Here is a 16,579-nt window from a genome sequence, read left to right as displayed (position 1 = left end):
TAATACCACAACCTAAATAATCAAGAGTCAGTTACATTTGATTAGTAGTCATTATTTTAAACACATATTTCTTTGATCAGAAATAGATGATATCAATATTCATGCCTTTTGGGAGAATAAGGGGAAAAATACTGTCACCTTCAAAATTTTCCATAAAATAACATGTCTTTGCATTATCACTTCAAATAAGCTGAGCATATTTCTTATAGTTTCCTATGCTACTTAAATGTTATGATGATAAACTGATTAAAGTTTATAAAGCTCTAAATCAGTGATTAATAAATGCTATACTCTTAGAAATGAGAAAAAATCATATATCTACATTCTCTCAAAAGAAATCATCCTGCAGAAGGACAAAATCTAACAGTATTGTCATAGCCTCACTTAGCCAACTATGCAGAGAGTGTGATTATATTTTTCAAAATCAAATCTATTTTCTGCCCCTAAATAATGAAATACTCACAGTAGAGTACTTTACTTACCACTGTTTTCATCTGCAGTTCCATCTAACTGAGGTATAGAAAGATTGGCTAGAAGCAAACTGTTATTACTCCATTCCATTTCTTCTTCTGAAGATGAATCATCGTCTTCTGTTGAGCTTCTATGGGTATTTCTGCACAGTGATCTAGAGAATATTAAGATTCACCAGTGAGTATGAGCATTAGAAAAAAGCACGTCAGACTCAATTTGCCTAATTTGATCCTATAAAACTGAATAAACAGGATCTGAAAATTATAACTTTAAAAAGAAAAGCAGATTTACTTTGCTTTGGTATCATGCCCTACCAAAAGTTATTGTAAATAGACTTTATAATCCATTTCATGTGAGCTAGAAGACACCATCATTCCTGTATTCATAGCTCCACAATATCCTGGATTACCATATCTAATTATGTTCTTCCTTATATTCTCCCCCTCAGCTTATCATTAGATATACACATAACAGCTTGGGTGAGAACCCGGTAATTTCTAAAAAGGTGGCATCCTAGCATATTTTAAGAAGTCTCCATAAATACACAATCACTACATTATTAATTGGAAAAAATAAACAAAAAGGTAGGCAAGTGGGTATTCAGGTCCGGGCTGAAAGAGAAAATAAAAGGGATCAGAAACAGGAAAGGAAGCAGTACAGGTGTTGAGTCAATCCCAGCAGTGGCTATAAAGTAGGGTTGCTGAGGAATGCAGATGGACTGTGAAACCCAGATGGATACTCTCCTTAAGTTTCATCTCATATTGATTTAAATTTTTCACTAGATCCTAGCTTGATACTTTCCCTTCTATCTGGATGGGCAAACTTACTTTCTATCCATACCTTAATTTTTTCTTTCACTTGTCCTGAAAATTTGAAAATATTGCTTTATTATACATGGAACAGTTTTTCCATTAAGCCTTCCCCAAATCACAATTTGTCCTAAAATCACTCTTAAGAGATGAAAGAGTTATTAGAGGTCATCTAGTCTAGCTTTCTACCCAATGCGAAAATCTTATCTTTAACAGACCCTACAATCTCCACTTTTATATTCTCAGTATAAAGGGCTTGCTGTCTCACAGGGTAATCTTTTCTGTTATTAATGGCTCTAATTGTTAGTAATTTTCTTCCTATATTACACAAAATCTTTCATTCCTGCCTTTGTCCTGTGTAGCCATATGTAGCAGGTCTATGCCATGTTCCACATGATAACCTTTAAAATATTTGAAGGCATTATCATTTGTTCCATAATTCATCTTTAATCAGACCAAACATTATCTATTCTTTCTACTGTTCTTTAAAAGTGACAGCGTTAACAAATCCTTCTAGTTTTCTTCCTCTTCTTTCCCTTTCCTTTCCTTTTTCAGTATTCTTAAAATATGGTACTCAGGAGGAATATAATATTAAATGTACAAGTATCAATAGAATTAAATGACTCCTTTTCTAGACAATATACTTCTATTATTCAATCTCTCTTTAACATACATTTATAAAATGTTCAGGACTGTTTTTTCAAGGTTAACCTGGGGTGGTTTTCACAGAATTGGTCCAGTCAATGAACACACAAGCATTAATTAATCATGGGATAAACCAGGCCTATTATTTTAAACATGTTGGCACCACTGGGAACAAGGAGATGGTGATTTTATAAGAATGTTACATATTTGAATGTGTATCTACTTAATATGGGCATGAAAGTATAAATAGCTAAACCAGGTATAATCTAAGAAACCGTAGAAGAAATGCTAATAATAGGTTGAAGGTAAAAATCAAATGGACAATATCAAAATAAAACAATGAAAGATGAAGAAAAAGAAAAACAAATGGAAGTAAGGAAAATGCATCATGAAATGCCACATGATCAAATAAAAATATCAGTCAACAAATTTAGCTAAAATATCAAAGAAGCAATCCTATTTATTACAGCAAGATTTAAATACATCAGATAAATACTATAATTATTTTACTAATAAAATCCAAAATCTGTCAGAATAATAAATGTTACCCCCAGTACAGCTGGTAGACAATAATTAAATTCACTATTTTGGCAACCATACAACACTACAGATTTATTGTGCTCGTAATAAAGTAAAATTTATGACCTTCCCACAGGAATTGTTAAGCCCAGAATGAATCGTAGGTCTCTCTAGTCTATATTTGTGAAGCTGACTGATTGAACATAAAACCTATGACTCTACACTTTATTAGGCATCATCTTTTTAGTTTCAAGATATTTTTGAATCTATATTTTGTCATTCAATGAATTACCAATCTCCAATGTTTCTGACAATCTGAATTCAATCTAGCATGAAACTTGGCACACAGCAGCATTTAAGTGGTTTTTGAATGCAAAATCATGCAAGTTCTCTGTGAACCCACCTAATCAGTCACTATTACCATGTATACTCCTTATCCACAAGGATGCTATGTAAGACTTTGTTTAATATCTGGCTGAAATTAAGACTCAGTATGATTATTACATTTCTCTAAGTAACCATATTTAAAATGGATATAAAGGCAGTAGAGTACGACTTGCACTCATGAAGGGTCTTGATAGTCTCTGCTTCTCTAAGTGCCCACAAAGTGTTTATTTAATAATCGTAAGTATCACCCCTATTATAGGGGAGCAGAACTAGAAGCAAGCAGACCAGTTAAAAAGTGATTTCATAGTATTCCAGATAAATAATAATGAAGGCTTAAATTAGATAGGCTTAACAACAAATAGAGGTGTAAAGGAGAGCAAATTAAATATGACACTGAAGTTACAAACTTCCAGAAGTTGAAGGCAAAGTGGTGTCATTACAGAAATAAGAACCAGAGACACAAGAACAAAGCCATTTTATACCACTGCCTATTATCATTTAGAATTGCTTATGTTCCAAAAGATGTTGATGTGGTTGAGGTATTTCTGAACAGGATATTTCATTAAAAGATTTATAAAGTTTATACAGAAAAAAATTGACAAAAAAATTTATAGAATAGCTACAAGAAATTGTATGTCTTTCACCCCCCCTTTTTTTAAACAGATTAGGAAATATCAGCAAAAGGCACTTTTATGACACTGTTGAGGGTCAAATCTATCAGGAAATAGAACATTGATTCTGTCTGGCTCAGGTAAAATTAGGTCTTCAAAGGTCAAGGAGCTGAGTCTTTGACCGATTTAACACTGTGACAGCAAAGGGAACCGAGTATGTGAAACTAGGAAGGAAGTATGAAATAATATTTCACAGGTTTGGAATTTACTACTCACAGAATAAAAATGGAATTCTTTGTAGGAGCATACTGTGAAAATATAGAAGAGAGGGTTCTGATATATACTCAGATAACAGGAGATGGTATCAGAAATTTTATTTTTTTATATTAGATAATGTTGAGAAACTAGAGCTACATTACATATATATTTATAATACTATATATGTATATATGTAATACATATGTGTGTAAATATGATATATAGGTTAATCTCATTCATCTTTCAAAAACAGACTTTAGAAGTTTTAGTACTGCCTACACAAGTTTGAAGTAGAGGCACACTCAGTGTTTTAAGCTCAGAGGCCCAACTTTTTCCACACACAGAGCATACAGCTCAGGGGCAGACTCAAACCAATCAACCTCACAAGAAACTGATTTAGAAAAACACACTGCCAAGGAGAGTGGCCAAGATGGCAGAGCAGAAGGACACTAAGCTCACCTCCTCTCACGAGCATACCAAAATCACAACTAACTGCAGAACAATCATTGATGAAAAAGACAGGAAGCCACCAGAAAAGATCGTCTACAACTAAAGACATAAAGAAGGAACCACAGTGAGTTGGGTATGAGTGGCAGACTTGCAGTATAATCAAATTCCATACCCCTTGGGTGGGGGACCCACAAACTGGAGAATAATTATATTAGAGTGAGAGGTTTGAGCACCATGTCAGCTCCCCCAGCCCAGAGGTCTGCAATTGGAAACAGGAACCACCAGAGCATTTGGTTTTGAAGGCCAGCAGGGCTTGATTGCAGAAACTCCGCAGGATTGGGGGAAATAGAGACTTCAGTCTTAAACAGTGCACACAAAATCTCACACACACTGGGACCAAGAGCAAAAACAGTAATTTGATAGGAGCCTGGGCCAGACCTACCTGCTGGTCTGGGAGGGTCTCCTGGGGAAGCAGGGGGTGGCTGTGGCTCACCCTGGGGACACAGGCACTGGTGGCAGACATATTGGGGAGCATTCATCTGTGTGAACTCTCCTGGAGGTTGACATCTTGGCACCAAGACCTAGGCCCACCCAATAGCCTTTAGGTTCCAGTGCTGGGACGCCTCAGGCCGAACAACAAACTGGGTGGGGACATAGCCCCATCCATCAGCAGACAGGCGGCATAAGGACTTCCTGAGCCCACAGCCACCTCTAGACGAGCTGCTAAACACAGCCCTGCCCACCAGAGGGTCAAGACCCAGCTCCAACCACCAGTGGGCAGGCACTGGCCCCTCCCAACAGGAAGCCTGTACAAGCCTCTAGACCGGCCTCGCACACCAGGGGGCAGACACCAGAAGCAAGAACACTTCAAGCAAGACCAAGTCCGCAAATGCAGACTAGACGCTACCCTGGGACCACCTGGACTTGGGCCCTTGAGTGATGAGAGGGGAGTGCACTGCTGGGACACATACAACATCTCCTACAATGGGCCACTTCTCCAAGGTCGAGAAACATAACTAACCTACCACATACATAAAAATACAAACAGCAATTTAGACAAAATGAGAAGACAGAGGAATATGTTTCACATGAAGGAAAAAGATAAAACCCCAGAAGAAGAACTAAGTGACGTGAAGATAGGCAATCTACCTGAGGAAGAGTTCAGAGTAATGATTGTAAAGATGATCAAAGAACTCAGGAGAAAAATGGATGCAGATAATGAGAAATCAGAAGTTTTTAAAAAAGGATTAGAAAATATAAAGAACAATCAAACAGAACTGAAGAATATAATAAATGAAAAGAAAAAAACAAAAGAAGGAATCAACAGTGGACTAAATGAGGAAGAAAAATGGATCACTGAACTGGAAGACAAAGTACTGGAAATCACTGCTGCTGAACAGAAAAAAAGAAAAAAGAAGAAAAAAAAAAGACATGAGGACAGTTTAAGAGACCTCTAGGACAACATCAAGAGTGCTAACTTCTGCATTACAGGGGTCCAGAAGGAGAAGACAGAGAGCAAGAGCATGAGAAAATATTTGAAGAGATAATAGCTGAAAACTTCCCTAACTTGGGAAAGTCACCCAAGTCCAGGAAGCAAAGACAGTCGCATAGAGGATTAACCTAAGGAGGAACATACTGAGATACACAGAAATCAAATTGACAAAAATTAAAGATAAAGAGAGAATATTAAAAACAACAAGGGAAAAGCAACAAATAACATACAAGGGTACTCCCATAAGGCTATCAGCTGATTTTTCAGCAGAAACTCTGCAGGCCAGATGGAGTGGCACAATATACTTAAACGTGATGAAAGAGAAAAACCTACACCCCAGAATACTCTACCCAGCAAAGTTCCTTGATTTGATGGAGAAATCAAAAGCTTTATAGACAAGCAAAAGCCAGAAGAACTGAGCACCACCAAACCAGCTTTACAACAAATGCTAAAGGAACTTCTCTAGGCAGAAAAGGCCACAACTGGAAAAAAGAAAATGACAAAATGGAAAAGCTCACTGGTAAAGGCAAACATACAATAAAGGTAGGAAATCATCCATACACAAAGCTAGTAGGGAGTTTAAGAGACAAAAGTAGTAAAATCATCTGTATCCACAATAAGCAGTTAAGGTATACATAAAACAATTATATGTAAAATATAATATCAAAAATAGTAATCACGACAGGAGGAGAGTACAAATAGAGTGTATCTAAAATGCATTTGAAATTAAGAGATCAGCAACTCAAAATAAGCACGTATGTATATAGACTGCTATACAAAAACCTCATGGTAACCCCAAAACAAAAAATCTATAATATATACACAAAAAAGAAAAAGGAATCCAAACGTAACACTAAAGACAGTCATCAAATCACAGGAGAACAAAAGAAAGGGGAAAAAAAGACCTACAAAAACAAATCCAAAACAATTAACAAAATGGCAATAAGAACATATATCAATGAATACCTTAAATGAAAACAGACTAAATGCTCTAACCAAAAGACACAGACTGACTGAATGGATACAAAAACAGGACCTGTATATATGATGCCTACAAGAGACTCACTTCAGATCCAGAGACACATACAGACTGAAAGTGAGGGTACGGAAAAAGGTATTCCACACAAATGGAAATCAAAAGAAAGCCAGAGTCGCAAGACTTACATCAGACAAAATAGACTTTAAAATAAAGATGTTATAAGAGACAAAGAAGGACACTACATAATGATCAAAGGATCAATCCAAGAAGATACAACAATTGCAAATATATATGCACACAACATAAGAGCACCTCAAAATGTTAACAGGCATAAAAGGAGAAATTGACAGTAACAGAATAATAGTGGGGGACTTTAACACCCCACTTTCATCAATGGACAGATCATCCAGACAGAAAACCAGTAAGGAAACACAGGCCTTAAATGACATATTAGACCAGATGGACTAAATTGATATATATAGGGCACTCCATCCAAAAGCAACAGAATACACATTCTTCTCAAGTGCACAGAGAACATTTTCAAGGATATATCACATACTGGGCCACAAAGCAAGCCTCAGTAAATCTGAGAAAACTGAAATCATATCAAGCATCTTTCCCAACCACAACACTATGAGGCTAGAAATCAACTACAAGAAAAAAACTGCAAAAACCACAAACATACAGAGGCTAAACAATATGTTACTAAACAACTAATGAATCACTGAATAAGTCAAAGAGGAAATCTAAAAATATCTAGAGTCAAATGAAAATACTATGATCCAAAACATATGGGATGCAGCAAAAGCAGTTCTAAGAGGGAAGTTTATAACAATAACGATACAAGCTTACCCCAGGAAACAAGAAAAATCTCAAATAAACAACCTAATCTTACACCTAAAGTAACTAGAGAAAGAAGAACAAACAAAACCCAAAGTTAGTAGAGGGAAAGAAATCATAAGGATCAGAGCAGAAATAAAGGAAATAGAGACTAAAAAAAAAAATACAAAAGATCAATGAAACTAAGAAGCTGGTTCTTTGAAAAGATAAACAAAATCGATAAACCTTTAGCCAGATTCATCAAGAGAAAAAGGGACAGGGCCCAAATCAATAAAATCAGAAATGAAAAAGGAGAAGGTACAACTGACACCACAGAAATACAAAGGATCATAAGAGACTACTACAAGGAACTACACGCCAATAAAATGGACAACTTAAAAGAAATGGAAGGACTTCCCTGGTGGTCCAGTGGCTGGGACTCCACGCTCCCAATGCAGGGGGCCCAGGTTCAATCCCTGATCATGGAACTAGATCCCACATGCCGCAACTAAGACCTGACGCAGCTAAATAAATATTAAAAAAGAAAAAAAAAGAAATGGAAATAGAAAATATGAGCAGACCAATCACCAGTATTGAAATTGAGTCAGTAATTTAAAAACTCCCAAGAAACAAAAGTCCAGGACCAGATGGCTTCACTGGTGAATTCTACCTAACATTTAGAGAAGAGTTAACACCTACCCTTCTGAAACTACTCCAAAAAACTGCAGAGGAAGGAATGCTTTCACACTCATTCTATGAGGCCACCATCACCCTGATACAAAAACCAGACAAAGATATCACATAAAAAGAAAATTACTGGCCAATATTACTGATGAACATAGGTGCAAAAATCCTCAATAAAATACTTGCAAGCTGACTCCAACAATACATTAAATACCATACACCATGATCAAGTGGGATTTACCCCAGGGATGCAAGGAATTTTCAATACATGCAAATCAATCAATGTAATACAACACATCAACCAACTGAAGAATAAAAATCGTATGATCATCTCAATAGATGCAGAAAAAGCTTTTGATAAAATTCAACATCCATTTATGATAAAAACTCTCCAGAAAGTTGGCATAGAGGGAACACATCTCAACAAAATAAAGGCCGTATATCACAAACCCACACCTAACATCATACTAAATGGTTAAAAGCTGAAAGCATTTCCTCTAAGATCAGGAACAAGACAAGGATACTCACTCTTGCCACTTGTATTCAACATAGTTTTGGAAGTGCCAGCCACAGCAATCAGAGAAAAAAAAATAAAAGGGATTCAAATTGGAAAGAAGTAAAACTCACTGTTTGTAGATGACACGATGCTATACATAGAAAATCCAAAAGACGCCACCAAAATACTACTAGAGCTCAACAATGAATTTGGTAAAGTTGCAGGATACAAAATTAATACCAGAAATCTGTTGCATTTCTATACGCTTACAATGAAAGATCAGAAAGAGAGGACTTCCCTGGTGGCACAGTGGTTAAGAATCCGCCTGCCAATGCAGGGGACACGGGTTTGATCCCTGGTCTGGGAAGATCCCACATGCTGCAGAGCAACTAAGCCCATGCACCACAACTACTGAGCCTGTGCTCTAGAGTCCGTGAGCCACAACTACTGAAGCCCACATGCCTAGAGTCTGCATAACAAGAGAAGCCACCGCAATGAGAAGCCTGCGCAATGCAACAAAGAGTAGCCCCCACTTGCCACAACTAGAGAAAGCCCACTCACAGCAAAAAAGACCCAAAAATAAATAAATAAAATAAATAAATTTATATTAAAAAAAAAAGATCAGAAAGAGAAATTAAAGAAACAACTCCATTTACCATCACAGCAAAAAGAATAAAATACCTAGGAATAAACCTACCTAAGGAGGCAAAAGACCTGTACTCCAAAAACTATGATGCTGATGAAGAAATTGAAGATGACACAAACAGCTGGAAAAATACACTGTGTTCTTGGATTGACAGAATCAGTGTTGTTAAAAATGACCATACTACCCAAAGCAGTCTACAGATTCAATACAATCCCTACCAAATTACCAATAACATTTTTCACAGAACTGGAACAAAAAATTTTTAAATTTGTACGGAAACACAAAGGACCCTAAATAGCCGAACAATCTTGAGAAGGAAGAACAGAGCTGGAGGAATCAGGCTCCCTGACTTCAGAGTATACTATGAAACTACAGTAATCAAAACAGTATGGTACTGGCACAAACACACACACACAGATCAATGGAACTGGACAGAAAGTCCAGAAATAAACTCATGCACTTAAGGTCAATTAATCTACAACACAGGAGGCAAGAATATACAACAGAGAAAAGACAGTCTCTTCAACAAGTGGTGCTGGGAAAACTGGACAGCTACATGCAAAAGAATGAAATTAGGACATTCTCTACACCATTTACAAAAATAAACTCAAAATGGATCAAAGACCTGAATGTGAGACTGGATACTATGAAACTCCTAGAGGAAAACATAGACAGCACAGTCTTTGACATAAATTGCAGCAAAATTTTTTTGGATCCATCTCCTAGATTAATGGAAATAAAAACAAAAATAAACAAATGGGACCTAACTAAACTTAAAAGCTTTTGCACAGCAAAGGAAAACACAAACAAAATGAAAAGACAACCTATGGAATGGGAGAAAATATTTGCAAATGATGTGACCAACAAGGGCTTAATTTCCAAAATATACAAACAGCTCATGCAGCTTAATATAAAAAAAAAAAAAACAAGGCTTCCCTGGTGGTGCAGTGGGTTAAGAATCCGCCGGCCAATGCAGGGGACACAGGTTTGAGCCCTGGTCCAGGAATATCCCACATGCCATGGAGCAACTAAGCCCACGCCACAACTACTGAGCCTGCACTCAAGAGCCTGCGAGCCACAACTACTGAAGCCTGTGCGCCTACAGCCCATGCTCTGCAACAAGAAAAGCCACCGCAATGAGAAGCCTACGCACCACAACAAACAGTAGCCCTCACTCACCGCAACTACAGAAAGCCCACACGCAGCAACGAAGACCCAACGCAGCCATAAATAAATAAATTTAAAATAAAATAAAAGGAATAAACATTTTAAAAGAAATTTAAAAAAACCAAACAATCCAATCAAACAACTGGCAGAAGACCTAAACAGACATTTCTCCAAAGAAGACATACAGATGGCCAACAGGCACATGAAAAGATGCTCAATATCACTAATTGTTAGAGAAATCCAAATTGAAACTACAATGAGGTATCACTTGACAGCAGTCAGAACTTCCATCATTAAAAAGTCTACAAATAACAAATGCTGAAGAGGGTGTGGAGAAAAAGGAACCCTCCTGCACTGTTGGTGGGAATGTAGATTGGTGCAGCCACTATGGAGAACAGTATGGAGGTGGTTTAAAATGCTAAAAATAGAGCTACCATATGATTCTGCAATCCCACTCCTGGACATATATCTGGAGAAAACTCTACTTCAAAAAGATACATGCATCCCGATGTTCACAGCAGCACTATTCAGAATAGCCAAGACATGGAAGCCACCTAAGTGTCAATCAACAGATGAATCGAGAAAGAAGATGTGGGATATATATACACACACACACACACACACACACACACACACACACACACACACACACACACACACACACATATATGCATGAATATTACTCAGCCATAAAAAAGAATGAAATAATGCCATTTGCAGCAGCATGGATGGACCAAGAGCTTATCATATTAAGGGAACTAAGTCAGACAGAGAAAGACAAATATCATATAATATCACTTATATGTGGAATCTAAAATATGATACAAATGGGGACTTCCCTGGTGGTCCAGTGGGTAAGACGCCACACTCCAAATGCAGGGGGCCAGGGTTTGATCCCTGGTCAGGGAGCTAGATCCCGCATGCCGTAACTAAGAAGTCTGCATGCCACAACTAAGACCCTGCATGCCGCAACTAAAGATCCTGCATGCCACAACAAAGATCCTGTGTGCCGCAACTAAGACCCAGCACAGCCAAAATAAATAAATAAATATTTTTAAAAATATGATACGAATGAATTTATTTACAAAGCAGAAAGACTCACAGACACAGAAAACAAACTTATGGTTACCAAAGGGGACAGTGGGGGAGAGGGGAGATAAATTAGGAATTTGGGATTAACATATACATACTACTTTATGTAAAATAGATAAACAATAAGGGCCTACTGTATAGCACAGGGAACTATATTCAATATCTTGTAATAATCTATAAGGGAAAAGAATCTGAAAAAGAATATATATATAAAAAACCAAATCACTTTGCTATACACCTGAAACTAACACAACATTGTAAATTAACTATACTTTAAAAAAAAGTTTAAAATGTAAAAAGAAGGGAAAAAAAAAAGAACAAAAAGAAAACCACACTGCCATCTTACTCATTTTCTTTGAGAAATGGAACAGAATATCAGTGACTGCTTCTGACATTCATTCATTCATTAATATTTAACTCCTTCGATCTAATCAGACATAGAAGCCATTCCTTGTCTTCAAGCTGACTCTATATTTGTTGCTCCAACCCATAAGAGTTTAACTCTCAAAGGGCATTCTTTTCTCCTCAAGTTCTGAGATAAGGAGGCACTTCTATTTTGCCCCATTTATGACCCACATATTACTACTGTATATACAGACAGATGATTTCTAAGTTAGGTTTATGAGGAGAGCACAAATTGGAGCAAGGTAGTCAAAAGACACAAACTTTGTTATAAGACAAATAAGTACTAGGGATATAATGTACAACACGGTGACGATAGTTACCACTGCTATATAATACATATGTACATATATGCTGTATGTATGATATATATGAAAGTTCTCATTACAAGGAGACAAAAAATTTCCCCCATTTCTTTTTATTGTAATTATATGAGATGATGGATGTTAACTAAATCTGTTGTGGTAATCATTTCATAATATATTGTAAATCAAACCTTTACGCTGTACATCGAAAATTCATACATTGGTGTATATCAATTATATCTTGTTAATAATGGAAAAAAATAAAGTTAGGTTTAATCTTTTTAAATGTACCAAAATTTTATTTTGCTTGGAATATAAAGTTTACACACTATTTAAAAGAGATTTCAAAGAAGTCAATTTAGTTTATTAGGTATTTTTTATTATGAATAATAGTAAGAAATAATTTCTGATTAAAGAACAATGATAATGACCAAAGGAAGTTATTAAAGCAACTGAAATAACTAAAAAGTTACCTCTTTTTGGCACAATGTTCTTCAATATTGCTGTCCCATCTCTGAGACATTACTAAACTAAGCTCCATTTCTTCTTTTTCAATCTGTGGTTCATTTTCTTCATCATCACTATTTTGAGGATTTTTACTGTTTCCAAAGGAACGACATGATGATGGCATCCTATTTCTTCCCCCCTGATATCCGTCATTTTCCAAACCAGCAAGAAGATGTACCAGAGCCTCATCAGGACTACTGTCCACTATAAAACAAGTGAAGCATCACCAACAAACAACTTAAATTTTCTGAATAACTCAATAATTCAGATCAATTATATATAAAACAACAACAAGAATCACAGATGCTGGCACATGCTGAAAGGATACAGCTGGTACAAAGATTTATGTATTGATGCAGTTCTTCCATTAAAGTGTAATCTTTGGACCACCTGCATTAGAAATGATTTTGTGTCCTTAAAAAGAAAATTCCCAGACACCATCTCACACCTACTGAATTAGAATTTCTGAGGTAGGGCCCAGGAATTTGCATGTTAACAAGCTGCCCAATCTCTTACTGCACAAGCAAGGTTGAGGAGCACTAAACCAAATATAATCACAACTGATCAAACTAAGTATAAAATATATAATAAATATATGAATTAATGCTAAGAAAGTGCCTTAAAAATGATAATGTGAACAACTTATCCCTCTCTTAAGCTGTATTTAGCTCACAGGACAGTCAAAACCTGTAGTTGAAAAACACGAGAGAGCTTTAAAAGTGATTAATAACATTACTTAAAAACCTTGAAGACCACCACTGAAATATCACCATCATATGCAGTAGGGTTGCTAACATCAAAGACAGATAATAACAAGTGTTGACAAGGATGTGAAGAAATTGGAGCCCTCATACACTGCTGGTCGAATTGTACAATGGTGCAGTTGCTTTGGGGAAAAAAAGTTTGGCAGTTCCTCAAAATGTTAAACACAGAGTTACCAGATAAGGCAGTAATTCCATTCCTAGGTATGTATCCAAGAGAAGTGAAAACATATGTCCACATGAAAACCTATACATGAATAATCATAGCAGCATTACCCCAATGGCCAAAAAAGTGGAATCAACACAAATATCCATCAACAGAAAGATGGAAAAATGAAATATGGTATATATCCATATGATGCAACATTATTCAATAGAAAAAAGGAATGCAATACTGATATATACCTCAACATGAATGAATCTTGAAAACATTATGCTAAGTGAAATACAGAAACAAAAGGTTATATGATTCTGTTTATATGAAATGCCCAAAATAAGTAAATCCAGCAAAAGAGAAAATAGATTAGAGGTTGCCAGAGGCTGAGAGGAGGGAAAAATGGGAAGTGACTACAAATGGGTATTGGGTTTCTTTTTAGGGTGATAAAAATGTCCTGGAATTAGATAGTGGAAATGGTTGCATAAATACCTGAAATGCTAAAAACCACTGAACTGTACATGTTAGAAGGTGAGTTTTACAATATGTGAATTATATCCCAATAAAAGCTATTATTTTTTTAAAAAAGATCATAAAGATGGAGGTTTGTTCTAATCTAGTACACAACCTTTTTCTCTGTAAAATGAGATCATAGATTCCCCATTTACTAAACTATTAAGTTTCAGGTTTTCTTTGTTGACATTAAAGAAACTGGTTCAATCATGCTACTAACTGTAAGGCAAAATTGAAGATATTTGCTTATAAGAGCCATTTTGGCAAAAATCCATTTCTTAAACCTAGAATTGCAGTTAATTTTTCCTGCCTCATACTTTAAAAATGGTTAATATTGGCAAATAATGTATAGATATTTGACTCTCAGATCTCTAACACTGAGACTGCATTCTTTGTAACCTTATGCAAGGTGGAATTATATCAGCTGGTGATACATTATATTTGCCTAATATAATGAAATAAGGATATGTCTCTCCTCTTTTTCAATTTCTTTGTTTTTTTATAACTAAAATATAACTTAGGTATATACATATTTATTTACTCAGAGAAATAAAACATTTTAGATTATAAACTTCAAATTAATTTTTAAATGTGGTCTTTGGATCATTTCTTTCTACGTATGTCATGTCATTCATTTAAAAAAGAAAAAAGCTACCTACCTCCATAGAAAATGTTCTTGAAATATGACTGTGTACAATAATTTTGGTACTGTCCCTAGTCATTCAATTAATCTTCCACTCAAATGAAAATGTAAATAACAGAGAGAGGACACTGTAGAGAGGTAGGGTAACATTTGATGCTATACCTCATTTGATACAGTAAGAATGGAAAAACAGAAAGTGAGCAAGAAACATAAAATCACTATACCAAGCAAAGCAAGAGGCATGAAGTTCAATGATATCTCACTTTTTGCAAAGAAAATTTAAATAAATTTCTGAAAAATGTCAGTAATTTAGACTAAATTATTGAAATGAAATCTAGCAAATGGTTTATCATATTAATGAAAATGCATTTATGGAGATGCAAAGATACTCAGAAATAACTGTCATGTTCTACATGCTAGTCAAAAATTAACAGCTCGAAAGGAATTGTCCAGGGAAGTTCCTGATACTTACCAAGAAAGAATCAATTATGGTATTTTATTAATGTTCTTAACTTTGGAGAATTTTAATTCAAAATAAGCATATTTCCCCTTAAAGCAATATGGTTCTCTTCCAAACAAAGTCAAGTTAAAAAAAAAAAAAAAAAAAAAAAGAATTATTTTCTTTCACAACTATTTTTCAGAAAAAGCTGTGCAGAAAACAAAAAGGAAGCTACTACATCTTGTAATTCAAGATTTCATTTTTATACTGAGCAAGAATTTATCAAACATGCAATATTAACCTCTTCAAATCAAAGAAAAAACTACGGCCTGACATACGCACTTTTGTTGATATAAGACACTGAAAATTTATGGCACAATTGTTACTTACAGAAAGCTGGTGACTCACTCAGTCTTTGGGTCAAAGGCTGAAAAGTCTGACTGTTTTCCATGAGGTTCAAAATTGCTTCTTCATTAATAACAGCTTCCTCCACTTTGTGTCTAATATGACCTTAAGAGGACAAAGAATACAAAAACATTAAAGTAAATGACCTAAATCTGAAATTTACTGTTTAGAATTTCTGTAAATTAGGAAACATTACAATGTAAACCTATTTAAAATTTTGAAGTGTTACTGACGTATGTTAAATAAAAACATAATAAAACTTAATGAAAGCCACAGGAATATCTAACCAGTCACACAGAGTAATTAAAAAAACATAAATAAAAAACCCTGAAACTGTGAATCACTAAATATTTACAATCTCTTTAGCCTCTAAATCCTACCTAGTATGTACAGACAGTTATATCACTCTGATAAAAATCAATGTACATTAAAATTTGTAAAACGAGTTCTTAGAGGGAAGTTCATAGTGATACAGGCCTTCTTTAAGAAAAAAGAAAAAGCTCAAATAAACAATCTAACACATCACCTAGAAGAATTAGAAAAAGAAGAACAAACAAAACCTAAAGTCAGCAGAAGGAAGGAGATAATAAAGATCAGAGAGTAAATAAATAAAATAGAGATTTAAAAAAATAGAAAAAAATCAATAATACCAAGAGCTGATTCTTTGAAAGCGTAAACAAAATTGACAAACCTCTGGCCAGGCTTACCAAGAAAAAAGAGAGAAGACCCCAATAAACAAAATAAGAAATCAAAGAGGAGAAATCACAACTGATACTGCAGAAGTACAAAAAACCATAAGACAATACTATGAACAATTACACAACCTAGAAGAAATGGACAACTTTCTAGGAACATACAGCCCTCCAAAACTGAAACAAGAAGAAATAGATAACTTGAACAGATCATCTGATCACTAGAAGTGAAA

At 35.3% G+C, this 16,579-nt stretch overlaps 1 protein-coding gene across 3 annotated transcripts in view; it reads right to left on the bottom strand.

The window, feature by feature from the left end:
* Positions 1 to 16,579, bottom strand: part of REV3L (REV3 like, DNA directed polymerase zeta catalytic subunit) — a 188,900-nt gene that overhangs the window by 81,154 nt on the left and 91,167 nt on the right. For all 3 annotated transcript variants that reach the window (XM_057527858.1, XM_057527859.1, XM_057527860.1), the window contains exons 10-12: positions 15,640 to 15,759; positions 12,706 to 12,943; positions 483 to 625 (exon numbers count right to left, since the gene is read on the bottom strand). In XM_057527858.1, the coding sequence (XP_057383841.1) occupies positions 483 to 625; positions 12,706 to 12,943; positions 15,640 to 15,759 (501 nt within the window). The remainder of the gene's footprint in view (positions 1 to 482; positions 626 to 12,705; positions 12,944 to 15,639; positions 15,760 to 16,579) is intronic.

This window comes from Balaenoptera acutorostrata, chromosome 14, assembly GCF_949987535.1.
Source record: "Balaenoptera acutorostrata chromosome 14, mBalAcu1.1, whole genome shotgun sequence".
NCBI classification, from domain to species: Eukaryota; Metazoa; Chordata; class Mammalia; order Artiodactyla; family Balaenopteridae; genus Balaenoptera; species Balaenoptera acutorostrata.
The sequence above is the reverse complement of the archived record's forward strand: the minus strand, read 5'-3'. Positions and strand labels throughout refer to the sequence as shown.